General features: G+C 42.1%; 1 protein-coding gene across 1 annotated transcript; it reads right to left on the reverse strand.

Moving 5' to 3' along the window:
• Positions 1–27,593, reverse strand: LTA4H (leukotriene A4 hydrolase). The gene is made up of 19 exons (XM_077339112.1): positions 27,334–27,593; positions 26,010–26,140; positions 24,400–24,520; positions 22,640–22,708; positions 19,639–19,743; positions 19,426–19,478; positions 18,133–18,205; positions 17,593–17,733; positions 17,058–17,081; positions 14,258–14,328; positions 14,057–14,168; positions 12,471–12,615; positions 12,271–12,374; positions 10,080–10,150; positions 7,722–7,776; positions 5,694–5,783; positions 3,395–3,477; positions 3,115–3,219; positions 1–2,019 (listed from the first exon to the last, which is right to left on the reverse strand). Exons 1-19 carry the CDS (start codon positions 27,484–27,486, stop codon positions 1,872–1,874), a joined length of 1,854 nt encoding a protein of 617 aa, XP_077195227.1. The 5' UTR covers positions 27,487–27,593; the 3' UTR covers positions 1–1,871.

The raw sequence follows: 27,593 nt of genomic DNA on the forward strand, positions 1-27,593 counted from the left end.
AACAGTAAAGAACAATAAAGATGTTTATCCAGAGGATTTACATTTCCAAGCAACGCCAAAGCAGTTGTCAAGAGGGAGAACATGTACTAATGACTGCCATTTTCACCAGACCCAGAAAACTAGAATGATGTCTAAATACTAGCAAGGATTGAGTTATTATGACAACTTGTTATATGTGGACCTGATCTCAAAAATTTCAAACAAATTCATTTCCTGGTGTTCAGGGTAGTCTATGATAACCTTGAATAAAACTTTGTTGGTCTTAAGGTGCCACTGGACTCTAAATTTGATCCAAATATATTATTTGCATGACCCGTGAACCTAGAGGTCAATGGAGAGTGTATGTCATGAAGTAACTATCAAAACATAACCTTTAGACCATAGCAATCTAAACAAGTGTCATTTGGGTAACAAGACCGACAGCGCTAAGCCTGGATTTATCTGGCATTGGAACGTCTGTAAGCATATCTGAATACAGGCAATGCGTTAAGTAGATTTTTCTAGCAATTTGCATACAAGAGAAATACATGTACTCATTCAGTTTTCAGATGCTGACTTTTAAATCAAGTCAGTAAACTGTTTAGAATTTTTAACTAGTTTATAGTCCCACTAGAAATTAAGCCCGCTGTATCTGAAATACAGCGGGCGTTAGTGGGCAGTGGGTGGATGCAGGAGGCCCCACTCACCCAGCAGGCCCCCTCCCCCCTCCCGGGCCCCCCACTCACTTTCCCCTCATTTCCCCCCCCCTCCCGGCTTCAGCGCGGGGCATGGAGCCCCGCACTGAAGGCTGCTCTGGCCCCACACCCCTCCCGGCTTCAGTGCGGGGCTTGGAGCCCCTCATGGAAACCTGCCCCGCCCCCCTCTGGGGCCAACCACGGGGCTTCGAGGCAGGCCAAGGGACAGGCCCGCGCCAGCAGCACTGTGACAGGGCTGTCCCTTAGGCCGGGCCGAAGCCACCCCGCCCCTGGCCTCCTCCCGGGCCACACTGGGGATGGTAAAGAGACAGCCCCACTGTGTCTGTGACAAGGCGGGGCTGTCCCAGTGGAAGCTGCCTCCTGGTCGAGGCCCGCTGGGCCGGCTGGCTGTCTACCTGCCATATCAGCTGCCGATTGGCCCCTTGGCACCAGACTGACAAGCGGAGGGCTTGTCAGTCTGGGGCAAGGGGCCAATCGGCACCCTTCCACATCCTGGACTGGGCCCACCCCAAGGGCCCTTACTGCATATTTATATTGCTCCCACGGAGCGGTTAAAGATATTCAAGGCTCTGAAGGAAGTCTTATGCATGTACAACAGGAGGTTCAGGGCACGTAGCTCAATCATTCATTTCTTAACTCCTATTAAGTGAAGGGGATGCTGCTCATTTCAGGAAAGACGATTGAGCAAGGCATTCACGTTTTTCAGAAATACTATCTTGAGCAGTTTCCCAAATTCATTCTTCAGAAATACTATTTGGGACAGTATATGAAATCTGTTCATAGCAACTTCGTTAGAAATACAGAGTATCAGCTGGACATGCTGTTAATTTGCAAGTTAGTTAAGCACAGTGTTCAGTTGTACATGTTGAATTGTCTTTATGGAAACAAGGTGATGTATCAAAAAGATTTATTTCTTCAGAGAAGCGGTACAGGTGGCAAAACGGTACTGTATGGGTTGCACTGACAAACACCATATCATTTTTTTAAGTTCCCATTTTTTTTAATTTAGAGGCAGCACAATGTGAAGTCATACAGCAACAGTATAAAGGCTTTATAGTTGTTTCAGCTTCAGCACAGAAATTTGGGTTAGTAATCAAACATGCAAGTTATCATGATTGAGGGAGGGGGACAGAAGAAATTCTGTGAAGACAGAAAAGATTCCTTAGGTGTTAGGCCTCAGATTTCTGCAGAAGTTAAGACTTTTTGTCCAGCAATTTCCAAGTCTCTGGCAACCAACATCGCAGTCACTGGGTGCATTTCGGCTTGATGTTGCTGGAAAGCACTGACAGCTTGATCACGTGACCGGTCAAATTTATAGAGGTCCCTGCAACAAAAATGATTAAAGTCTGGGTTAAATGTTTCCAGTTTAGTGCTAAAGGTTATATTGCCAAATAGTATTTTTAAGACAGCGTGCATCCTGTGTGAAGAACACATAACCGACTCAATCACGACTGTGAAAGACAGCATAATATATTGTGTCCAATTGTTTCAAGAGTTTGGATGGGGGTTGGGCACAAGGAGAAGACACATATAATAGGAATTCAATGAAGAGAATATACTGTGAGGTTAGTGAACAGGAGGAAACAAAAATATAACTTAAAGCACTAGTGGCCTTAATACTAACAACATTGTCACCTGCTGACCACACAGCTTGAACCGAAAGGGGCAGGAAATGGTTATGGTTATGAAGCATTGGGTAAACACCCTCCCCCCCCCTTAGAATTTCACATATTACTTCAGATAGAATTTGGTATGTTGAAAAAAGGGGCTGTAATATCCCCAGGAAAGAGAACTTCCATAGCTGCTTTGCAGCTGTGTACAGGGTTGGGCTAGAAAGACGACAACTGGGGAAAAGACTGATCAAGCATATGCCACGTTTGCAGATCATGTAGTTATAAAACAGGTCCCTATGATAGTTGCATTGTTATCGTTCTGTTACATCCAAGATGGGAAACTTGTATCCATTTGTGACATACAGTTCAAAGCACCCACTTATTCCACTAGAATAAATCAAGGCTAAGCTGCTGAGTTTTCCCTATACATGGAAGCTTTGGCCCTGATGAAGTTTTTGGAATGCCAAGGAGGAAGGTAATTTGATTTTTTTGCAATACACAATTGAGAGTAAAGAGGCACTGTACCCATATTTATTGTGCCCATATTTAGAATTAAGCAGAGGGCATCCAGTAGTGAGCCATATTTTCCCAAATTTTATAAAAGAGTTTGGATATTTCAAGTGGGTAGCTGTGTTGGTCTGAAGTAGCACAACAAAAATAGAGTCTAATAGCATCTTTAAGACCAACGAAGATATATTCAAGGCATGCACGCACTTGAAAGCTCACACCTTGAATAAATCTTTGTTGATCTTAAAGGTGCTATTGGACTCTATTTTTGTTGTTTGGATATTATATGCCTTCCTTACTTAAACAAGGGGCGAGTAAACTTCATTCTGCCTTGTTCTGTAGCCATCTTCAGGGCTAGAGGAATGGCGTCTTCCAATTTGGCTTGGATGCAGAGGCGCAACCACCTGAAAAACAAGGTTGAGAGAGTGCTATAACTTCCAATACTTGTTTCACTTACACAGACATTTCAGAATTACACATTGGATTCAAAGACTTCCTTCTGCCAAGTATCAAGAAAGACCCCTCACTTGGCAGAATGAATTCTTGGATCCAATCCCTACATTTTTATATTTTACTTACCTGAATTTAATTTCAGAGTTGTTCACTGCATTAAAGTTGTAAACTTCCTGCATTCTTCTCACATGGCTCAGTGGAAGAGGATTCTAAAAAACAAAAGTGGATCCAGGGGTGGAGAAAACAGGGTCAAGAGAGTGAACAGCTCTAAGTGACTGTTCTAGATTTAGATATTTCACACGTAAAAGTTAGAAGTTACTACAGCACCCACCCTACTGGGGTTACTTGCTGCTGAAGTGAGAAAGATGGAAGCTGGAAATACTAAAACAACACTGGCTCTTGACAAAATGCTGTGTCATGGACATGGCCAGAAACAGATGTTTGACTAAAAAAATCTTGGAGGATGCTTCTGTAGCTCAAAAGAAGGGCTGGTTTAGTCTCTCAGTTAAACTTGCCAAACAGGGAAATCCAGAAACTCAGAATAAAAGTGTAAACAAAATTGGTTCTTGAGCAGCTGAAACTGAGAGCTGTGATTTCTATGACTCAGCATGGGTTTCGCAAGAACAAGTCATGTCTACCTTGCTGGATCAGGGGAATGCCGTGGACATCTGGATTTAAAGTAAAGTAAAGTTCCACATTATACTCTTGTTGACAAGTTGGTAAAATGTGGCATGGATTCTAATTCTGTCAGGTGGATCGATAACTGGTTGACAGAATGTACCCAGAGGGTACTTGTCAATGGTTCAGCATCCTCTTGTGAGTGATAAGTGGAGTACCCCAGGGATCTGTCCTGGGGCCTGTGTTGTTCAACATATTTATAAATGATTTGGATGAGGGATTAGAGGGGATACATTAAATTTGCAGACGATACTAAATTGGGAGAGGTAGCAAACACAACAGAAGACAGAATCAGAATAGAGGATGATCTTGATAGGCTTGTGAAGTGGGCTAAACTGAATAAAATGAAGTTCAATAGGGACAAATGTAAAGTTCCGCATTTAGGTAGGGAAAACTAAAAACATCAATATAGGATGGGGGAGACTTGTCTTGGCAGTAACATGTGCAAAAAGGATATAGGAGTCTTAGTAGACAATACATTGAACATGAGTCAGCAGTGTGACTCAGTGGCTAAAAAGGCAAATGGGATTTTGGGCTGTATCAAACTAAGTATTGTGTCCAGATCATGGGAGGTGATTGTACTGCTTTACTCTGCTCTGATTCAGCCTCACTGGGAGTACTGTGTTCAGTTTTGGGCACCCCAGTGGAAGAGGGATGCAGACAAACTAGAGCATGTCCAGAGGAGGGCAACAAAGATGGTGACGGGTTTGGAGACCAAGACATATGAAGAAATGCTGGGGGAGCTTGGTCTGTTTAGCCTAGAGAGGAGATGACTGAGAGGGGATGATAACCATCTTCAAGTATTTAAAAGGCTGCCATATGGAAGATGGAGCAGAATTATTCTCTCTTGCCCCAGAGGGATGGACTAGAACCAATGGGATGAAATTAATGCAAAAGAAATTCTGCCTAAACATCAGGAAGAAGTTCCTGACAGTTAGAGCAGTTTCTCAGTGGAACAGGCTTTCTTGGGAGGTGGTGGGTTCTCCAACTTTGAAAATTTTTAAACAGCGGCCAGCAACCCATCTGACGGAGAGGCTGATTCGGCTCAAGGGGATGGCAGGTTACAGTGGATGAGCATTAGGGTTGTGAGTGTCCTGCATAGTGCAGGAATTGGACTAGATGACCCATGAGGTCCCTTTCCAACTCTATGATTCTATGAAATGGAGGCATGATCATTGGTAATATTTTACTTGTGTACTATGCCCAAAACAAAACACATCACTGGTGTGTGCCCACTATGCCCAAAACACATCCAGATTAATGATTCGACCTAGGAAAGTTAACTAGGTATTCAGGGCTTCTCAAGTGCATGGCTGCATCTGAATCAGGCCTCAACAGAGTCACCCAGAATAGCTAGAACTAGATTTTGTTAAACTGCATCAGTTATCAATACCAGCACAGAGGCCAGCAAGACATGGCATCTTACAATTATTCTCTGAGGCAACAAGATGTCACATACTTTTCATCACAAGGGAGCAAAATTAAGAACGCTCCCAGGACTGAGAAATGCATGGCCATCATCTAATCTTCATTCTAAAAACAGCTGTTCAAAACAGCTGTCCTGTTATTAGTTAGAGTGATTCATATATACACACAATAAAATGAAAGGGATGACAGGTATTTTACATTTTAGATGCTGGGCCAGAAACCCTAATGTGTGGCAAGAAGTTTAATGAGTAACCTAAAAATTACAGATACATGTTTTCTTTGCTACTTTATTCAGACACCTCCCCCCTGTTGTCCTTACCTCCAGCAACAGTAGTGCAAGGAATTCAATAAGCTGATGGGAGGACATTTGGTGTATATCAGCTGAGCTGAATGAGCTGAGGTCATTGGCCTAGAACACACAACAGACAATAATTTCAAACATTAGTCTAAGAAATTCCAGACAGGGTGCATAATAATAGCAGTTCTATACAAATGCAATGCATTAGAAAACTGCACTTAAAATGAAGAAGAAGAGTTGGCTTTTATACCCCATTTTTCACTTCCCAAAGGTGTCTCAAAGTGGTTTACAATCACCTTCCCTTCTTCTCCCCACAACAGAAATCTTGTGAGGTAGGTGGGAATGAGAAAGCTCTGACAGAACTCTGTATGAGGACAGCTCTGACAGGAGTGTGACTTGCCCAAGGTCACCCAGCTGGCAACATGTAGCGAAGTAGGAAACCCAGTTCTCCACATTAGAAGCTGCCACTCTTCACCACTACACCAAGTTACAAAAACAGTAGGCATGATCTATGGTGCCACATGATCAAGTGTTTCCAGTTTTTTTCTACAGCAGGATGTGCTTGTCCATGGGCTTTCAGAGTGTGCATACAGGGAGCAGACCCTTTGCTCTGGAAAGACTTTGAACTGATTCAAGTTTCTGTACAATTCTTTAAGTTAGCACCCAAAACAGAAATTTAGGCAGTGCTGATGTACTGGAGTAGGAATTGTAAACCAGTGTGTTTTCCTATCCTTTATCCCAGGGGTAGTCAACCTGTGGTCCTCCAGATGTCCATGGACTACAATTCTCATGACCCCATGCCAACAAATGCTGGCATGGGCTCATGGACATTGTAGTCCATGGGCATCTGGAGGACCACAGGTTGACTACCCCTGCTTTATCCTACTCATTCCTGAGTGAGAACATGGGAGCTCCTGCTTAGGCAGACCTGTGTACACACAGCTATGTAGAGGCACATTATCATGAGCAAAGAATGCATCATTTTCATCACCGAATAAAAATAAGTACTGGTGATTTGTTCCTTCTACAAATATCAAGTAGTATAAGAAAAGTCAAGGTGAAATATTTGGAAAATAAATAATGCACTGTGACTATGCTTTCTATTTAAAATGGAAGCTTATATGGATTTCTGGGAAAATGGCAACCTGAATGGGATCATTCTCACTGAAGGTGTATAAACACCAGATTAAATGTATTTCTTAGTCCCTACATCTCCCCTACTGGGGAATTCCAACTGATAGGTGAATCCATGTGGAGTCCGACTTATTCAGTCTCCACTAATTCTGATAACAAGAAGTCAGCCAAGAATAAGAAGGAAATTTGCTGGCAAGGTTGAGCCTCCCATTATTTTTCTCTCTTTTCATAAACTTATAAGCTGCAGGTTCATCTTTACAGACTCATTATAGAATTACAAATTACCATGGAAGGGCTGTGGGCTCCTAGCATCACCTGAGATTTAAGAGGCCTTCTGAAAGCTTGAGTAGTGTGGTCTGTGGTATGTAGAGGAGTGATCGATGAACCACAGGTGATTTAGGTTTCTGCAGATAAACTCTTGAACTGAGCATAATGAAAGTTTTTTTTTTTTTTAAGAAAGACTAGCTGTTAAGAAAGTCCCATTTTGAAGGCAGTGAGAAGGCCTTTGAAGCAGATCAAGCTATTTGTATTCTTGCCTTTTGGATGGTTATGCCTTATTGGACACACTTTGGATTATGAGATATTCAGTGCTATATTTTCTAAGTGGATTGAAAATCACCCTTTCCCCCCTCTCTGGGCTAGTGAGAGTGTTTCTTTTGGAGGAACTGAGGCCTGAGTTTTAGCATGGCAGTACAACTTAGTAAATTCGACAAATGGACCTAACAGGAAGATAAAAACATGGGATATTATTTACCAGAGCTATTCTTTGGATAATTGCTTGCACACAAAGCTACAAGAAGAATATACACAATCTCTCCTTTTTGGAGAACAAAGAACTATAGAACAATAAACATTCTGGAAAATAAGAACGCAGCTGCTGGGCACAACCCCCCTTCCTGCTGAATATTAACTTACTTTAATCCATCTTTGGCTCAAGGCTACACAAGCATTTGATAGAGTCATATCGTACCTGATAACAGAAAAACAGAGTTTTTCTTATGATGGTGGAAGTTTACACACAGAGCATACATCCTGTTTCACACCCACACCTACATTCTATTTCGACCAGCTTCTTACCAAAACATAGTTTTGTTGCTGATTTCTTGCCGTGAATGTGTTGTGATGTATGACAGAAAACTGATATCGAATTGCCCTTGGACACTGATACTGTAATAGATTCTGATGAAGAGTTCATTTGAAAAGCGTTTTATACTGGATGATGTTTAATTGTGAAAATTTACATTGGGGAATGAATGCTTCAATTCTCTAATTTACATTCTGGAACAGAAATGACACTATTATTGAGTCTGTGCTAGTTCTGTGTAATAACCCATCTCTGGACCCACCAGCTACCACTCAGTTTTGCATCTTGTGTTTTGGGGTAAGGTAGCTGAGATGGCTGTGGCAGACCAGCTCCTCACATTCTGGGGGGAAACTTCAGCCCTGGATCCATACCAGTCGGGCTTCCATCCTGGCCATGGGGTGGAGACTGCACTGGTCACCCTAATGGATAATTTCTGGTGCCAACTGGATCAAGGTGGCTCAGTCCTTCTTGTGTTGTTGTTCATTTTGGGTGCATTTGATGTGGTCAACCCTGAGCTCTTAGCCAAATGCCTCGCTGATACAGGGCTAGGAGGAACAGCTCTTAAGTGGTTGGCCTCCTTCCTTAAGAACAGGTTGCAGAGGGTTGTGGTGGCAGACGAGCTGTCTGATCCCTTTGCACTGCCGTGCAGCGTGCCACAAGAGGCGGTACTCTCTCCCAATTTATTTAATATCTATATGCGCTCTCTTGCCCAGTTGGCCCGGAGTTATAGGCTGGTGGATGACACCCAACTCAATCTCCTGATGGATGCCCCCCCCCCAAAAAAACATTCACCAGCTGTTTGGAAGCAGTAACTGGATGGATCAGGAAGAGTTGCCTGAAAACTCAACCCCTCCAAGACAGAGGTCCTTTGGCTGGGTAGGAAGGGGCAAGATCAGGAAGCACGCCTTCCCTGCCTGGATGGGGTGCAACTGTCACCTGTACCACAAGACAGGAATTTGGGACTGATTTTTGATGCCTCCATATCTGCATCATGTCCAGCTACTAGTGCCGCACTTATCCCTGGAATACCTGGCCACAGTGATCCATGCAACACCTGGCCACTGTAATCCATGCAACGGTCACTTCCAGGCTAGACTTCTGTAACTCACTCTACTCAGGCCTACCCTTGTCCCTGACCTGGAACTTGCAATTGGTACAGAATGCAGCGGTACGGGTCCTTACCAGGTCTTCCAGGATGGCTCATGTCCAGCCACTTCTTAAAGAACTTCATTGGTTACCAATTTGTTTCCGGATTAGGTTCAAGGTACAGGTTTTGACCTTTCAGGCTTTATATTGCTTGGACCCTACGTACCTATGAGACCACCTTCCTCCTTACCTCCCCCCCCCCCCTGTAGAGCTCTTTGCTCTGTGGGTATGAATTTGCTGAAGGTCCCGGGGCCCGGGTGGTGTACTTGGCGTTGACCAGGACCAGGACCAGGGCCTTTTTGGTCCTGGCCCCTACCTGGTGGAATGAGCTCCTGGACGAGCAGGCCCTGTTGGGACTCTGTGTTCCGCAGGGCCTGCAAAACAGAGCTCTTCTGTCAGGCATTCGGATGAGGCCGGGTGGGAGGCCTGGGGTATATGATTGGATCCCCGCCTCTCCCCCCTGGCTCCTATTGCGATGGTAGACTGTATTAGGAGCCCAATTCTATCTCTCCCAGTCATCTACTTTCCATCTATGCTGAGACCAATGCCTGCAGCATAGGAAACAATTTTTTAGATAAGTTGTATACCGCTATCTTATATGTTGTTATGGAATTGTTTTTAAGGGGATACTATCGGATTTGGTTGTGTTTTTTTGTTTCTGTGAGCCGCTGCGAGCCAGCTTGCTGGGAGAGATGGTATAAAAATGCAATAAATACATAAATACATTTTGACTCTGCTCATTTTTCTGGAAAGTACAGAATTAAATATTTTATACTATTTGCCTCTCATGGTTTTTCATATTTTTCACCTATACCATGTGGCCTATTCATTTCATTTCTTCTCCAGAGTAGCAACCCTAATCCATATCACCTATCCTTGGACTTCTCTTTAAGGGCCAAGTAATAAGTCTGGAGTTCCAACAACAAACTGTAGCATCGCATTTCTAGCTGCCATTTGTTTGGTTCTAATAAACTACGGTGTTTTGTCTTGGAAATGTGAAATAACGTAGGGGAATATATCACTGGGGAAGAGCACACACTTACGTTGGTTTTACTGGTGGCATGCCAGGGGTGTTCAGCCACGCATTCCAGTCCACTGTATCAAGAATGGCAACCTAGAAAAAAACAAATACAGAAAGGAAGCCATTCAAACAAGGCCTCAGGACTTCCTTGAAATTTAATAACATTTGTCTGCCTTTGAATTAAGTTGAGATTAATTTTGGCTGCAGGTCACTCCAGAAAGTGGTGTGCTAAAAATCAATCAACCGATCAATCAATCAATATAAAAAGACTAGCTTCAAACCCGTCCCCAAGAATGGACTTGAAAGGATCCCCTCCCCTGGCCCCCAGCCAGGTAGCTTAAGGTGCCTTTGGGCTGCAACTCCCAGCTGGATCAAGTGGAGCAGGGGCTGGACAGCTTGTTAGAAAGCTTGGGACAGAGCTCCTTAGAAGGCAGTCAGCAGGCCGGGAGGGCCTCGTTAGCAGGCCCTCCACCTTTGCCCAGGGCCCTCTCCCCTTACTTGCTGCTGGCTCCAGGCATTGAGACGCAAAGAGGCTAGAGTCCAGGGATGGAGGGCGGGAGCTGCAGGGGCAGGGCCCTATTCCAACTTGGACAGCTGGACACGTTCCACCCCTCCCCCCCAGGCTGTTTCATAAATATATAGAGGAACCATGGATAAGGATTTATATTAATTTATTTGAACAATTTTAATTGTGAAAACTGAGGATTCATCTGTTCTTTGTCTTTTTTTGAGGGGGACGAAATGCTTCACAATATAAAATACTATTCCTATTTCAACTCTTAAGTGGTTGGCCTCCTTCCTTAAGAACAGGTCATGAACTTTAGGTATAAATAAGTATTTTCTTTCAGCAACACTGATTTTGATTCCAAATTGTGTTATTCAGAGTAAAATATCTGAATGTCACTTTGCTATAACACAAATGCCAAAAAGGTTCAACAAAAAACTATGACTCAGCCTACTGAATGATCATGCAAAAAGGCTATTTAAGACAGACAACACTGAGTGTTTTGGTCAAGAACAGGCTGGAAAGGGAGTTTGGGAAGATGCAAGCTAACTACACTCAAAACAATGGAATCCCCAGGACTCAACAGGGATGTTGGTTTCTTATCTCACTATATATGCTAACCTCATTCAACACTTAATTCTATATTCCTTATCCCTCTTCATTTAATTTGGGAGAATGGACTACAATGTGGTGTAAGTATGTAAATTAGAATATATTTCTCTGGTCTTCGGACAGTAGAACAAACACAGCAGGGCTTGTCACTTGTGGGGATGCTTCCATGCTTGAGTGGAGATGGAAGGGAGTAGCAACAGGTCTCATTTAATCATTTATTTTCACAACTGCAAAAGGATCTCCCATTAATCACTAGCCTTAACATGTGTATTCCCCCTATGTTTTTGTGAACAAAAATTGAACCCAAAGGCCTGATCTGATATTCCAGGAAAGTAGTATTGGATCTTCATTACCAAGCTGCATATTTATGGATGTTTTCATGATGCTGTTTACCAATTTACTACTAGTTTACTCTCACGTGTCTTATGATTCCTGTTCCATTGTCTGAGGAAGTGTGCACACACACACGAAAGCTCATACCTTGAATAAAACTTTGTTGGTCTTAAAGGTGCCATTGGACTCAAATTATAATGGACCTCTACTAGAGCATAAATAACAGTTCAGAATAATGAAATCTAAAATTTCAGAATGTTAATTGTCTCAATAAATTGTGCTCACTTTGGCAGCACATATACTAACACTGGAATGATATAGAGATTCTCTCAATAAAGCCTTGTTCTTTTGAATAACAAACACTGCTGTTTGCCGGAAATCTGTTCACCTGCATTGTTAAGTCTCTTTCTATGAGGCTGAAACTGAAAGTTCCAGTCTGGATTTTCTGCTATGAAGAAAGGCCAGCCACCAACACAACATGCAGTTTTCCAATATTCAACACACTGCAAGCATGATACAATGGGATGTGAATTGTAGACTGTGTTGAACTTGTTTCGTAATTCCACAGGTTCTCTCCCACAGCATTATCAGAGAACCTTCCCACCAGCCTTCTGTGAGCATTATACGGTAGTGGGCTAGGAGGGCCACTCGTCTTGACACTCACAGAACACCTCATTGTCTTGTGCACTTCTCTCCTTCAACAGTGCTTTATTTTCAATCATTAGCAGCCACAGAATCTTAAGCTGCAATAGTAGCACTCAACCTTGTCTTTGAAGTAGGAGTACAGGAAATTCTTCCAGTCATCAGTTGTTATACTCTTGTACGCAAACCGCTGTACGTAAGCCCTCAAGAAGCCAATGAAGATATCTAGGAGCAAATAAAGTGTTTCAGCTAACAGCAGTCATGGAGGAAGCGGGGGGGGGGGGAGAAAACACTTTCTTTAAAAAGTTTCTTTATTCATACCTGGTCCTCCAAGGAGTTGCTCAAGATGAAGCAGTAAAGCAGAACCTTTCTCATATGGAACTGAAGAATATGCAACATCGGGGTCTACGTCTTTCAGGTTAGGTATCAGTTTAGTCAAAGGATTTGTTCCTCCAAGTGTATTTATCTAGAACACACACAGTTATGAAGACTGAATCATAAGAAAATAAACATTTTACAATGCTGTATGCATGACAAAGGATAAACCAAGTTTAATCCCCCGAGGTCAGCATATGTCATTACCTGCCCTCACCAGCCTCAACATTAGCCAGTTACCTCTTAGCTACAGTTTTCTTCATTCATCCATTCCACTTTTGAAAGAGGACACATGAAGATGTTAAACAGAATTGGAGAGAGGAGCGCTCCTTGAAGCATTTTGCATGGGATTTGGAAATGGTTCGATTGTCTCTTTCCAATAGCTACCCTCTGTCCGTGACCCCGGAGGAAGGAGATCAGCAGCTGGAGAACTGTCCTCCATATTCCAGTGTCAGCGAGTCAGTGATTATGTTGAACAATGCTGTAAGGTTGAGCAGTATGATCAGCGCTGTTCTACCCTAATCCAGCTAGTGCCAGAGGTTGTCCCATTAGGGCGACCAGCACCCTTTCCATCTGATGGCCAGGCCAGAAACCTGACTGGGATGGGTCTAGGACTGAAGCTTCATCTAGGAATGCTAATCATTGATCGACGGCAGCCCCTTCCACCACTTTCCCCAGAAATGCCAGGTGCAAGATGGGATGGTAGTTGGTTTGTTCCCACAGATCCAATGATGGTTTCTTCAGTAGCGGATGGACCACTATCTCTTTCAGCCCCTCTTCAAATTCTCCCATCAAGAGGGAGTGGCTGATTGTCTCCCGGAGGGTAGCTCCTATCCTCTCATCACTTGTTTTAAATAGCCATGATGGACAGGGGTCTAATGGGCACTTGGTCAGCCTCACTGAAGCTAGCACCCTATCCACTTCAGTCAGTGTGAGCGAGTGTAGATCCAAGCCCTCAAAAGGGATATTGTACCACACACACACGTCTAAGGCCACACCATTAAGAAAATCTCAAAACAAGTTTTGCCCTAAAAAAGCAAAAATCTTTATGAGCCTCACTAGAACTGATGAAATGGCTTTACAACCTGCGCTAAATTAGTAGTGTTGACTGAGTTGTTGAACACAAAACTTTTTGAAAATATATACAGCTGGTCAACTATATGTACCTGTTAGGCATCGGAGAGCTTCTCTTATGCAGGTTGACTCAAAACATTCATTTTTTTCTGTTTGTACTATTTTTTTCGTTGATATTATAATGCAATAATAAACAGTACCATATCTTCAAATTATTAACTACTATTATAAGAGTCACATTGTTATCTAAACTGAAGATAGTTTACAACCAGAACACATCTAACGGTAGTTATTTTAATAGCTTGAAGTAACTACTTAATTATATCTGATGATGTCAGGAGTTTCAACTTAATGGGATGGTGGGGCGAGAGACTTCGTTCTCTCTTTCCTTTATTCATACTCTGAAACAGGATTCGGGACAAAGTCAAATTATTCTTTGTATAAACAGAAGCACTTACAGTGTTTTGTAATTCTCTCCAGCCTCCTAGAGCCTGGAACTGCCTGAACTGTTCCCCAAACAACCGGCCGCCAATCCGGCGCTCCAGGTAGACAGTGTGCCCTTCATTTAGCCTGGAACAGCAAATAAATTGAATTGATAATTGCCTGAGAATCTCTGGAAGCAAGACTCCCTCTATTTAAAACTTTTAGATTGCACCTACCAGAAATGCTCCCATGTTTTGTTTGTTACCAAATTTCCTGTCCAACTATGAGAAATTTCATGAGCAATAACCTGAAAAACACAAAAAACATCGTTATTTGGTTTCCCTTCATTGATTGGTGCCAAAAGCCCCATCAACTGTTTCAGCATATATGAAGAGGCACTCTGAAAAACATTACTCAATTCCAAGACCAGTAGGAAATTTTGTATCTAAATTATTATTTGAAATTGGTGGCAGATACCATTTTAGAAAACTGATCATTCGCCCCATTTAAGACTCTTAGTTTAGTGGTTAAGAGCAGGAGATTCTGATCTGAAGAAACAGGTTTGATTCCCCACTCCACATGCAGCCAGCTGGGTGACCTTGGGCCAGTCACAGTACTCTCAGTACTCTATCAGACTCACCTACTCTCAGGGTATCAGTTGCAAGAACAGGAAGGACAGATGTTTGTAAGCCACTTTGAGACTCCTTCAGATAGTAAAAAGCAGGGGGGGACTAAGGAGGGCAGGGTTTGGGGAAGGAAAAGACCTCAGCTAGATACAATGCCAGAGTCCACCCTCCAAAGCAGCCAATTTATCCAGGAGGACAGATCTGTTGTCTGGAGTTCAGCTATAACTCTGGGAACTGCCAGATCCCACCTGAAGGTTGAGAACAGCAAGCTTGGAAGCAACTCTGGTTTACTTGATACTAACCAATTTGCATGATTCATCTAAGCCTGGCTACTAGACACTGTTCAGAAAAAGAAGAGTTGATTTTTGTACCCCACTTTTCTATACTTTAAGGAGACTCAAAGCAGCTTACAATCCACCACTTAATTTGTATTAATTTGATAGCAGCACTTCAGTAATCAATACTGCAGAAAAGTATGCTGCTTATCACTTATATACATTCTCACCAAAAGTCCCTACAAAAATTTCTTCTTCAAAAATTAAAAGCATAAAGAATAACTACAGTAATGACGGCTTGAAGGACTCAGCAACATTCTTTTGGAAATATTCTGCATGCATGTATTAAATGACCACTCTTACAGTCCACCACTCTTAACAATTACACTATGCTGGCTCTCAACAGCAGCACTTCAGTAAAGTGTGATGGTTAGAGCTTCAGAGCAGGGTTTTAAATGTCCATCTTGCTGTTAATTTAAAGTATGGAGGATACAAAAACTCTAACATTATTTATACCTAAAAAATTAAAATGATACTTATACCTAACCCTAACCCTTCCTAAAACTATATTTTCTAGTCCTAATACTTATTCTAATCCTAACCCTCCCTAAAATAACCCTAGTCCTAACTTAAATGTAACCCTAATGTAACCTACCCCTACCCCAACCCTAAAATAAACCTAATGCTTGTTATCAACTACAAACACACAATATCTCTATATCTCTATGAATGAAATAAACGAATAATAAATATAGCTGAAGATAAGAGGTAGAGAAAAGGTAAGTTGGTGAACGGCTGAGAAAAGAGATAATAAGGCTACGATAGGGGAGATGATAATGGGAGTTGCCAGGAGGAAGAAAAGAGGGGAAAGTGAGGTTCTTGAGGGTTTCCTACAATGCAAGTATGCATGGCCCAGTGACCAGCAAAACAACAACTGGGCCACTTTTTTAAAGTAGAAGGTCTCATGAAGAGCAGCAGATAAAGGAATGTTGAATGGGAAGGAGATAGGATTACTAAATCCACATTAGGAAATTCCTAGAGATTTGGGGTGAAGTCTGTGGACAGTTGGGCTTGTGGAGGGTGTTTTGAGAAGGGGGACCTCAGAGATGTATAATGGCATAGAATCCACCCTACATTGTACATTTCCTCCATGGCAACTTAGGGTTGCTAACCTGGGGGCTGGAGATACCCCAGAATAACAAGAGCTGTACAGATGAGAGATCAGTTCCCCTGGAGAAAATGGCTACTTTGGAGTGTGGAATATATGGCATTGTACTCTGCTGAGGCTGTATCCCTCTCCAAACCTCACCTTCCAAGGCTTCACCCCCAAATATCCAAGAATTTTTCAACCTGGAACTAGCAACCCTAAAGGAGGGGGGTTGATTTCTGTAGTTGAGAGTGCTCCAGACCCCCCCCCCCATGGAGGTTGGGAACCCAAGGATAGCAGGTATGGGGGCTTTTAGGAATGGGGAGGGAGAAACTAGATTCCTTCACACATATCCTTGTTGGTTTCCACTTGTTTTTCTATAACTCAGTGCAGGTTTTAGACAAGGAAATGTGAGGTCGAGTCCTTCTCACTTCATCTTTCTTCCCCAGCATCTGGTGAAAGGTTACTTCTCCTCTAAAAAGGGGGAATCAGCAGAGCCTCGCACAGAATAACATGTACTTCTTTCCAAAGTCCTTCTGAGATTTAGGCTCATGGTAGCCCAAAATAGCTGGTTATTAAGCTAAGTTTTAACCCAAGTGTGGAAATCTTGATCTCAAAAGTGCATTTTTTGCAGTTTTGATAGCAATTCCAGCACACATTTTTGGAGTTAACTGCCCATAGACTTCCAGCAACCTTTGGCTGGCTTTAAAATGCAGATGAAGTTATATTTTTAAAAGACAGGAACTACCCATAAGAGTTCTTTCCTTTGTCCAACATTTTACAGCAATTTGCATTACTCACAGGTCTCTTTAAGTATAAGAGGAAAACAAAAAAACTATCTACTGCATGCCATTTACATTTTAAGCCTGATGTCAGAGTCCTATCTTGTGATGCAACTAGTTTTGCATACCACCTAACTTTTTAGACATTAATTTTTGACTTTGAATAGTATATGCAGCAATTTCAAGTGAATATAGCTTACACTTACACTGGATAGCGATCTGTCACCAGCCTACAAAAGATAAACAAATTAGGAGTTATTCAAATGTTTGTACCCCAACTTTCCCACTCTGTGTTTCAAAGAATTTTACAAAATGCACACATTTTAATTTGGCCATGAAGTTGGCAGTAAAGAACACTGCTTCAGTTTAATTACCATAAAAACTTCCTTAGGCAAAAAGGCTTTACAGTTCCTATAGCATGGTGTCAAAATAGGTGTCAAAAAGGGTACCTATCTGATATCTTCTGGAAGACACTTTTTAATACAGGTGCAACAGATGTGAAAGACTGCACTGAGGTGGGAAGCACTTCATAGGTTCCTTTCTAAATTCATGCCAACATCATGTGCGATACAACAGAGAGGACCGACTACATAACAGGTTGTTGTTGTTTTTAATTTGGGCAAAGGTAAGATCAGCTTTATTATCTACACCAAACACAAGGCACTATATAACCTCTAAGACTTAACTGGGTTTAAAGTAATACCTAAAGGAAACTATGCCGTCTACAAACATGACATTTACCAATAATGTAGGAGTCACAAAAGTAAGGCAGGGATTCTCCATACCACCATATGGGAATGATGGTGGCAAAACTAGTAAGTCGTAGTGACCCCACACATACGGTCCTGCAAGGTCTTCCGCTATTTTCAACATGGCTTCAGTCTGAAATAAAAAAAGAATCTGGTTTCCAGTGTCCACTATTCATGGTATCAAAAACAAACAGCCAGGCATATAAAATTATGATACCTTGCTTTAGAAAAAATCCTGAAACACCTATGGTTCTTTTTTCTTATTCAGATCTTACAACCACCAGGAGTGAGGGAGATGACAGCTGTAAACTTAATAATCTACAAAACAGTGGTAGACTATGTGCTTTGCATGTGCAAGGTCTCGTTGAGTCTCCAGCATCTCCAGAAAAAGGGATCAGGTAACAGATGATGTGAAAGATCTTTTTAAGAAACCCAGGAGAGCTGCTTCCAGTCAAAGTGGACACTACTGACTGTGACACACCAGTGGTTTGATTTGTGTGTTCATCCATACAATCAACAAGTTTTCACCAACCTCTGCAAATTCATATGCCGATTTTTCCACCAGCTCCTTCTCAGCCCATACCAAGGTTCTTGGGCCAATCTCTCTGAAGGATAAAATTTACTAATGAAAACCAAGAATGACTTTGATTTGATGAGCTTTTTATCTCACAGATTCTAACATTAAATAAAGTTATAATTTTAAAACATTGCTATTCCACTTATCCAATTCAGGGTCTGCAAGGTGGTGACCATTAAAATACTTCAAAAATTAAAAATGTATATTCAATAATTGTGAAACACCAATCTCTGAATATCTTAATAACTGACATGCATAGCATATTACCAGGTCAGTCACAGCTGCTATGGTCAAGTCGTGGGTACCATATTGTGACAGGGAACAAACCACACAATAATACCAGCTTTCTCCTCTTGCAAGCAAGTTCTACTTCCCAGTCTCAAACAGTGATTATTATGTGTGCACCAACAATGTGTGGTGATCAAAACTGTCAACAGTGTCAATTTTAATGCTTTCTGCTGCTCAGCAATTGGGCCATTTCTGCAAAACCTCCCTGTCCAAAATAAACTCAACTATATGTACAAACTGTGAGCAACTTCCCCTTCTTTCAATAGCTTGGCGGCAATGTTTGGAAAACAGTGAGGAAAAGAGAAGTGAAAGAGACTATTATCAGCTTCTAAAAACGTGTAAATCAAATAGCTGACTTTCGTTATTTTGGGTAGTTATAAGTTCAGTATAACAAGAGAAAATCCTTCTGTCTATAATCCATTAATATATTAGTAAAAGGTAAAGGTAAAGGTATCCCCTGTGCAAGCACCGGGTCATGTCTGACCCTTGGGGTGACGCCCTCTAGTGTTTTCATGGCAGACTCAATACAGAGTGGTTTGCCAGTGCCTTCCCCAGTCATTACCGTTTACCCCCCAGCAAGCTGGGTACTCATTTTACCGACCTCAGAAGGATGAAAGGCTGAGTCAACCTTGAGCCGGCTGCTGGAATCGATGTCTGCTGCCTTACCACTCTGCGCCACAAGAGGTTCTTAATATATTAGTAGGATTAGTCTATTAGCCAGCATTGCACAGGAGACGAAGTGTTTGGTACGGCATCAGATTCCTTCTCAACCACAAATCTCATAGGTCAACTGTTTCCAAATTCATATAAGGAAGACACATGTTGCAGCCCACTCTTGAGCCCTTGACAGAGGACAGAATGACTATCTTACGAAGTAATCTCTCTCCTGGATCTCAAAACTAAGTGCTTTCTAGATGCTACAAACTGTTATTTTATGAAGATATATCTAGTTACACTCACCTGCTTTCCAAAGCACCAACAACTAAAGCAATCAAATAACAGGGTATTGGAACCTAACCAAAAGAAGAGAAACAAACATTAAACCAGAGCTGTAGGTCATAATTCAAAGCCTCAAATCTCATTGCTGACAAAGTTATGTAAGGACATCAGAAGTCTGTTATTTTCTAAAATCTGCGACAGGCCTTAGTGTAGTAAATATGTAAACAATCGTACCGGCTGACTAAAACGATATATCTTCCTAGTGCTATCTTCTGGATCAGGCATGTCTCCATCTCTTCCAGCACTCATGAGAGCTACCAGCTCATTTGGAACAGATATCTTAAAACAAGAACAAAAAATACATTACTACTATTGAAGTAAATATTTAACTATTCAGCATCTTACATGAAATTATACCTTAGAATGCCAATCCTATAGCAACTCAGCTCACAAACATCACAGAAATTTTTCCTCCTACCATTTTGCACTACTAAATACTTAGGCCAAGTAATTAGATAAGCTAATTACTGATTTATGTAGATAGAATCAGAGTTGGAAGGGATCTCCCAGGTCATCTAGTCCAACCCTGTGCACTATACAGGACACTCACAACCCTATCGCTCATCCATGGTCACCTCCCACTTCCTTGAACCTTCACTGAATCAGCCTCTCTGTCAGATGGCTATCAAGCCTCCGTTTAAAAATCTCCAAAGATGGAGAACCCACCACCTCCTGAGGAAGCCTGTTCCACTGAGAAACCGCTCTCACTGTCAGGAACTTCTTCTGGATGTTTAGATGGAATTTCTTTTGAATTAATTTCATCCCATTGGTTCTAGTCCGTCCCTCTGGGGATCAATGGTATTACTGAATGCAAGGTTCCCCATCTCTTCCCAGATTCTCAGTTTTTATTCCAGCAGAAATAATATTAGCCAATACTAGGAGTCCGTTAACAGAACAGCCAATAGGTGGCTTTTGGCCCATGTTGTCACCATGCAAGTGCTTTCTGTTTTAACTATTTTGTCCCTTATTTCCTAACAGAACTTACACAGTTCTGCAGGGCCTGAAAAAGGGAGCTCTTCTGCCAGGCATTTGGTTGAAGTTGACCTGAACCACCACTTCCCATTAGCCCCTCAGCCCCTCTCCTATGGCAATCACTGAAGATCCATCCAACCCACAGTGCCATCAATATGCATTGTTTTAATGTTCTCCCTATTGTTCTATCATTCTATGGAATGGTATATCATTTCCTTTATTTTAATGTTCTATCATTCTATTATGCCATTTGCTGTTATCACTGTATTATTGTTATAAATACTGAGTTATCTGTATTGTTCCTATTTTATATAAACTACCATGAGCCTTTGGGCAGGGCAGCATATAAATATAATAATAAGCACAAGAACTCTGGAAACCAGCTATGCAATCAGATTAAGCAAAGAAACCATGCTGCACATTAGCAGTCTAAAATTAGTAAAACCAGAGCTTTCTCTGTGGAATGCCTTCCCCAAGGACATGAGGGTGGTTCCTGTTTATGTTAGCTTGAGAACAGATGTAAGGCTTTGAGCAGAAAATTGACCATGTAGAATCCTGTTGTGGGGGCATGGTTTGTTGAACTGGCACTATCTATTGAAATTTGGTCTTCCTTTTTAAAAATTGTCTGTTGCATTCTGGTCAGGTTTTTGCAAGATGCTTTGAGGCACTGCCACTGGTAGGAAAGGTAGGACATAAATGTTTAAATAAATAATATTTTCAGTGTCATCATATAATATGTGGGTCAGGAGTAATGTTTTAAACATCAGGGATAACATAACTAATGTTTGCTCTTCTATGAGCAAATGCTTAATACAAAATAGCCAAATATTTTGATCACTAACACAGTATCCAATATGAGAGGGTGCAGGGTCTACTAACTAAATCTGCAGATAAGACTAGTTTGGGAGGAACAGTCAGCACCCTGGGAGATAGAATTCAATGAGATCTGAACACACTGGAAAAGGGAAAAGTGGGTAGATGGGAACAAGATGTGATTCAACAAGAATAAGTGCAGAGTTCTACAAATGAGAAGGACACATATTCTACAGGGCACACATGAAGAACAGTGTATGTGAAGATGATCTTGGGGGTATAGGTGGACTGTAAGCTAAATCTGAGCAGTTGGTGTGATGTGGCAGCAAAGAAACTAACGAATGCAGTTTTGGACTCTAACAGAGGCCTAATGTCCATATTGCAAGATATCATGGTCCTGCTGTGGGTTGCATTGGTAAGGCCACACCTGGATGTAGAAAGAATGAGAAAAAAAACATAAAGGATGATGGAAGGGCTGGAGATCACGCTCTATGAGGAAAGGATAATTATATTTATTAAAGTGCATTTAAAGGGACTGTAGTCCCTTAAAATGCCTTCTAGGTAAATTTGCCACTTTCAGAAGGCATTTAAAGGGACTGCAAGTCCTTTAAACACTTATGGAGTTCACTTGCAGATTGCAAAAGTATTTAAAGTGGTGGTCCCCAACCACCGGGCCCTGGCACTGGGCCGCGGCTCCCTCTCCCCCCCCCCCCCCCGCAGTAAGAAACTTCCCAGGCCGCAAGCAAATCGGCCGATTAGCTTGCGGCCTGGCAAGCTTCTTTTTGTGGGGGGGGGGAGAGGGAAACAGGGCCGCGCATACGCGTTTGTGCTATGTGCGGCTGAAAACACGCACGAGCAGCACTTTCACGCATGCACAGAAGGGTCGCGCATGCGCGTTTTTGGCAGCACATGGCGCAAACGCGCATGCCAGGAGATTGCCCTCCCCCACAGCAGCCGGTCCGCAGTGTAATACAGCAGGATCCTATGTGGTGTGTTTTTTAGAGAAAGATATCCTTCAGATACAACAGAATAAGCCAATTGGAACTGGAGGCATTTAACAGATTACAATCCCAGAAAAAGTTCCAAGATTATAAAACATGAAAAGCATAATTTGGTAACTTCCGGGCAACATCAGGGGGCAACCTTGGCTTCTATGTCCTTTTTGGTGGCCACTGTATGAAACAGAATGCTGGATTAGATGGACCATCCAGCTGATCAGCAGGCCTTCTCTTATCAGCCGAGTTCAGCTAAGTATGTTTCAACTCTGAGCAAGTACATGCATGCATGCTTGAACATGCACTAGCAGTATTTGTAGCGCTTCATGAAGAACCCGCATACTGAATTCTGTATATGAAAGATGCAATCAAAAGACTGGTACAGTTGGATCTACCTCTGCATAGTATGTTAATTTCACTGAAGGAGTATCTTGGCAGGGCAGAACAGCTCTACAATGATGAGCCTGAGGGAGGGAAAAAGGTACAAAAACAGAGGTCACTAAACTTTCAGAAGAATTTTGCAATAAACCACAAGAAACAATTGCCAAGAGTGAAATGTATTAACCATTACCAGATGTGTAAAACTGCAGCTGTAACAATCCAGAGATGCTCACAAGCCAGATCTAAGTACTTGCCCAACTTCAGCAGGTTCTCTCCTCTTCAATAAGCCATGCTGCCTAACTTGCAAGTTTAGAAGTTTGCAATTTGCAATTCAGCAGGAGAGGGTGATACACTGCCATGCTTTAAGGTTGCCTACAATCACATTTTGTACACATTTTCTTCCTCATATGAAGAAGTTTTTTTATACTCCACTTTTCTCTACCCTACAAAGTCCCAAATTGGCTTACAATCACCTTCCCTTCCTCTCCCCACAAGAGTCACCTTGTGAGGCAGGTAGGGCTAACAGAGAACAGTGATTAGAAGAAGATGAATTGGTTCTTATATGCTGCTTTTCTCTACCCGAAGGAGTCTCAAAGTAGCTTGCAATCACCTTCCCTTTTCTCTCCCCACAACAGACACCCTGTGAGGTAGGTGAGGCTGAGAGAGCCCTGATATTACTGGTATGTCAGCTTTATCACCCAGCTGGCTGCATGTGGGGGGAGCAGGGAAACTCTCTTTCTGAAAGAACCGCCAAAAATACCAATAAGGTATTTTCTGGCTACGTTTTTGGCTCAGATATAGTCAAATGCACACCCTTAGTAAGTAACATTAATTCTCATTTATGAAATGTTTAGTCTTATAGGCAAAGATGAATTTTTGCCTGTAAGATCACCATGAGCATTGTCAAGTTTCTCTCCAGCCCCATATAGATCTGGCACTCATTTGCCTTTACCATGTGGTTTAATTGAGCAGTTTCCTTTGTCCAGCAAGAGTGCTTTAGGTAAAAGGAAATCTTCACCTTTAGAGTTCTCCTATTACCATAAGGCCGTAAGAAAAGGCGACTGCTGCTGGTGTCTCTCCTCAATCCCTCCACCCAGTTTTTAAAAAAATTGGACCAGCGCATCCAATTCTATGGGTCCCATAGCTCCTTCCCTATTGCTGCTCCCCATAGCTACTTCCCTAGCTGTGGATTTAACATGGTCTGTAATACTAAAATTAGTGATAATTCATAATCATGCCATAGTTTCAGTCCTATTAACATGTAATTTAGATGCCACGTTACTTTTGACCTTTGGCAATAGAATTGCGGTCTTTTATCTATTGTACTTAGCACTCCAAGACAATAAAAAAGCTTAGACTTACAAGGTGATATTTTTCTTTGCTATGAGGTTAAAAATCAAATGCCTTCCTCTTCTCGAGCATCAGGACTATAACTCTTTTAAAACAAGAAATGACACACCAAATGCAAGTCTGAATTCCTGTTACCGTTAACTGAGGCCTTTTATGTCTCAGCACCCAGCTAACGCAACTGTGCAGTGTTACCATGCAACACATTCTAAGAGAAAAGGATTTACAATCCAAGAATTTTTAGGAGTTCTTCATGCCACGTTGTACACATGCTACACATGCTTAAGACATTGCCTGTTGCCAAGTCTTGGCTCAGGAGACCGCAAGAGACAGTTAGTTTTAATAGAAGCAGAAGACCATAATGACAAGTTAGCAATTTGAAGAAAATACAGTTCACGACTGTAAAAAAACAACACAACCTGCTCACCTGAAACTGGCTGAAGAGAAATGGATGTCTTCTTCCAGATGTTTGCTCTGGAGCAAGCCACTGGAGTGCTGAGGACTTTGGAGAAGTTTCAAATGAGATATCTACAACCACATCTTGTCCCCTAAAAAAAAAGAATACTCCATTTTAATTGATGATTTTATATGTGTGTTTGAGAACAGGACTAATGCTTTTAAAAATAATTTTGTAGATTTTGTTTACCAGTCTTATAAAGCAACAAAACGCAAACAAAATTTTATCCGCAATACCATAACCAGACGAGGTCACATAGCTTTCATATTTCAAAGTGACACATTCAATAAAACAAACAAAATTTTATCCACGATACCATAACCAGATGAGGTCACATAGCTTTCATATTTCAAAGTGACACATTCAATAGCACAATCTTATACACCTCAGCATTTCCTCTCTAGCACACTTCAAGTCTGAATGAGTTTCAATATGTAAGAAATTAGAAGAGTTTTTTAATACCCTGATTTTCAGAGTACCCAAAGGACTCCCGAAGTGGCTTACAAATACTTTTCCTTTCCTCTCCCTGCAACAGACACCTTGAGATAGGTGGGGCTGAAAGAGCTCTAACAGAACTGCTCTGCAAGAGAGAACTGTGACTAGCTCAAGCTCACCCAACTGGCTGTATGTGAAGGAGTGGAGAATCAAAACTGGTTATCCTGATTACAGTCCACTGCTCTTAACCACTAAATCACACTGGCTCTTCTTATGCATTCAAATGGTAAACTTTAAAACCCCAAACTACTGGGCTCAGCAGCATGTTATTTTCATCCAATGTTATGCCAAAGCCATTTAAGCATCTACCAGAAAATACATAACCAAATTCTTAATCACTAGTTTCAGAAGTTCCATTAGGACAATATTAGAACTAAATGGTAATTTTTCATTTGTGATTTCTTATGGTATTTTAATATGCTCTGTCAATATTTTTTATTTATTATTGAGTGAGAGAAAATTAGTGAACTTGACTAGTATACTTCTACCATATGAATTCCACCATATTTTGTAACAAAAAAATTAGCAATACTGAAGGTCAACAGGAATTAGCTTAATAGAATGTCAACAGTCAACAGGAATAAGCTTAACAGAATGGTCTTGCATCTCAGGCTGTGCATGTAAAGTGTTGTCAAGTCATAATCACGGTGACCCCAGCAAGGGGTTTTCATTGTCAGTGAGAAGCAGAAGTGGTTTGCCATTGTCTTACTCAGCAGTCTTCCTTCCAAGTACCAACTCTGCTTAGCTTTTGAGATCTGACAAAATCGAATTGTCTCACATGGCATTCCCTCCCATCTCAGTCTACAAATGCCTAAATGCCACTTTCAAAGATTTTTCCACACATATTTCTTCCAGTCATCATTGTCCCCCAAAAGGGAAGAACCCTCTTATAATCTAAGTAAACCATGTTTTTAAAAAAGAAATATTGTATCTTGCAAAGTGTAAGTGTATAAGACATTACAGCAGCATAACTGTTAGGCTACTTTATGCTAAGAATTTATATGCTAGGTCAAGAACTCTTAGTATCAATGAATTAACAAGTATTTTCAAAAATAAAAGAGAAATTAACATATTAATAGACATACTTTCTCAGTTCAAAAGGTAGTGTGATTTCCATTGGGGTTCCTTTGAATTTATGACGTTCCCCAAGAGTAAATGTTGCCTCCTGTCCATTGACAAGCACTCTGTGTATTGTTAGATCCTTTGTGTCCAAAATCTGTAAATGAGTTACAAATTTGCCATTTATACAGTGAATCAAACAGAAGCAGAACCTTACAAGCATACAACTGGCCACAAGGGCTTAACAACAAAACACAGTAATGCGAAAATATTGGAAATCTGGTATAAGGGAAAAGTCAATTGTTGGTATTGGACTACACGGGTATCTAGAAGGTTATACCTTTATTCAACCACAAGTATATAATTGTGCAAAGCCAAATGCTTTCCCCCTTGAAGGACTTACAAATAAGGTTTTCTTTACAATATTATTGAACAAAATGATGGAACAAAAAGGATTTCACAACTTTATTTGGCTCAGTTATGAAATGTTTCTGTAGCCAAAATGTTTTGGAAGAATCTACTCCATGTCAAAGAGTTTTTAACACTAAGGCAGCAATGAGGAAAACTTTCTAATCCCTGAGCGTCACTGAATATTTGAGAGGCTGAGCAACCCTTATGGAAGGCATCCCAGAAACTGACACGAAAACATGAAAGTAGTTCACAAGCCAGATTTTGGATCAGAACAGAACTTGGACTTAATCTTTGTCCATAGGCAGAATGAGAGTGGCAGAAATAGCTTCTACTTAAGAGATCTCCTTGTCTTCTACCCCTGGCAGCTTCATACAGACCAGTCTTACATCCCCATGACTTTCAATGTTTTAACCCCATGGTTTACAAGGACTCTGCAAGTTTGTGTCTGTGATGATGTGGCCTCTTAGCCCAAAGAGCTGCTCTTAAAATAAACACTGTGCAAGTCTCCTTTTTATTCCCCCTCCTCCTCACCACCCAAACTCAAAACTCTTTGTGGGCTTTTGCTCCCACAAACAGAGACACAGGACCAGTGAGTGAGCATCAAAGGCCAACGCTGCAAGGTAAGAAGCGGCGTGCAGGACTTTGGTCGCCCTCGCCACATGATGAGCGCCTCCAGCCCAACAGCGCGTCGCCGACTTCGAAAAAGGAAAGCGGAGAAGCCATTCCTGAAGACCACCGCACAGAGGGGGGGGGGGGGCGCCAGGCGCCCCATGCCAAGGGACAAAAGGCAACCCGGACGGGGCGCATTTTTTGCCTGCCGCCACCCCCCTCCCCGGCTCCCCTCTCAGGCCGCCCCCTTTGGGCCCTCCATTCGCCTCACTGCCCACCAGGAGGGCCCGAGCGCCCACCATGCCCTGCGAGGAAAGGCGCCGGCGTTACCAAGCAACGCAGGTTGTCGCGTTCAGCCCGCACGGTCAGGGCCGCCGTGCCCCGCAGAGAGCGGCTCTCGAAGTCCACGCGGCAGCGCAGGTAAAGGTGGTGAGTGCGGCAGGTGTCGGGAGAAGCGAACGAGCTGGGATCCGCCTCGGCCATGATTCCGCTCCGAACTCGTACTCCGGAGCCAAGTCAGCGCGTAGTAATTAATAGTCGCCGGCCAGCCGGCCGCCCCATATCGGGCTGCAGCTCAAGGAACGCTTCTG

This window comes from Paroedura picta, chromosome 5 (assembly GCF_049243985.1).
Source record: "Paroedura picta isolate Pp20150507F chromosome 5, Ppicta_v3.0, whole genome shotgun sequence".
In the NCBI taxonomy this organism is placed as follows: Eukaryota; Metazoa; Chordata; class Lepidosauria; order Squamata; family Gekkonidae; genus Paroedura; species Paroedura picta.

Coding starts and splice junctions, on each gene's coding strand:
- LTA4H (XM_077339112.1), bottom strand. CDS start 27,486: ATGGCCGAGGCGGATCCCAGCTCGTTCGCTTCTCCCGACACCTGCCGC. Junction 18,206..19,425: donor GTTGGTGCTTTGGAAAGCAG/GTGAGTGTAACT, acceptor TTTATCCTTCAG/AGAGATTGGCCCAAGAACCT. Junction 12,375..12,470: donor GCAACTCCTTGGAGGACCAG/GTATGAATAAAG, acceptor ATTTGCTCCTAG/ATATCTTCATTGGCTTCTTG.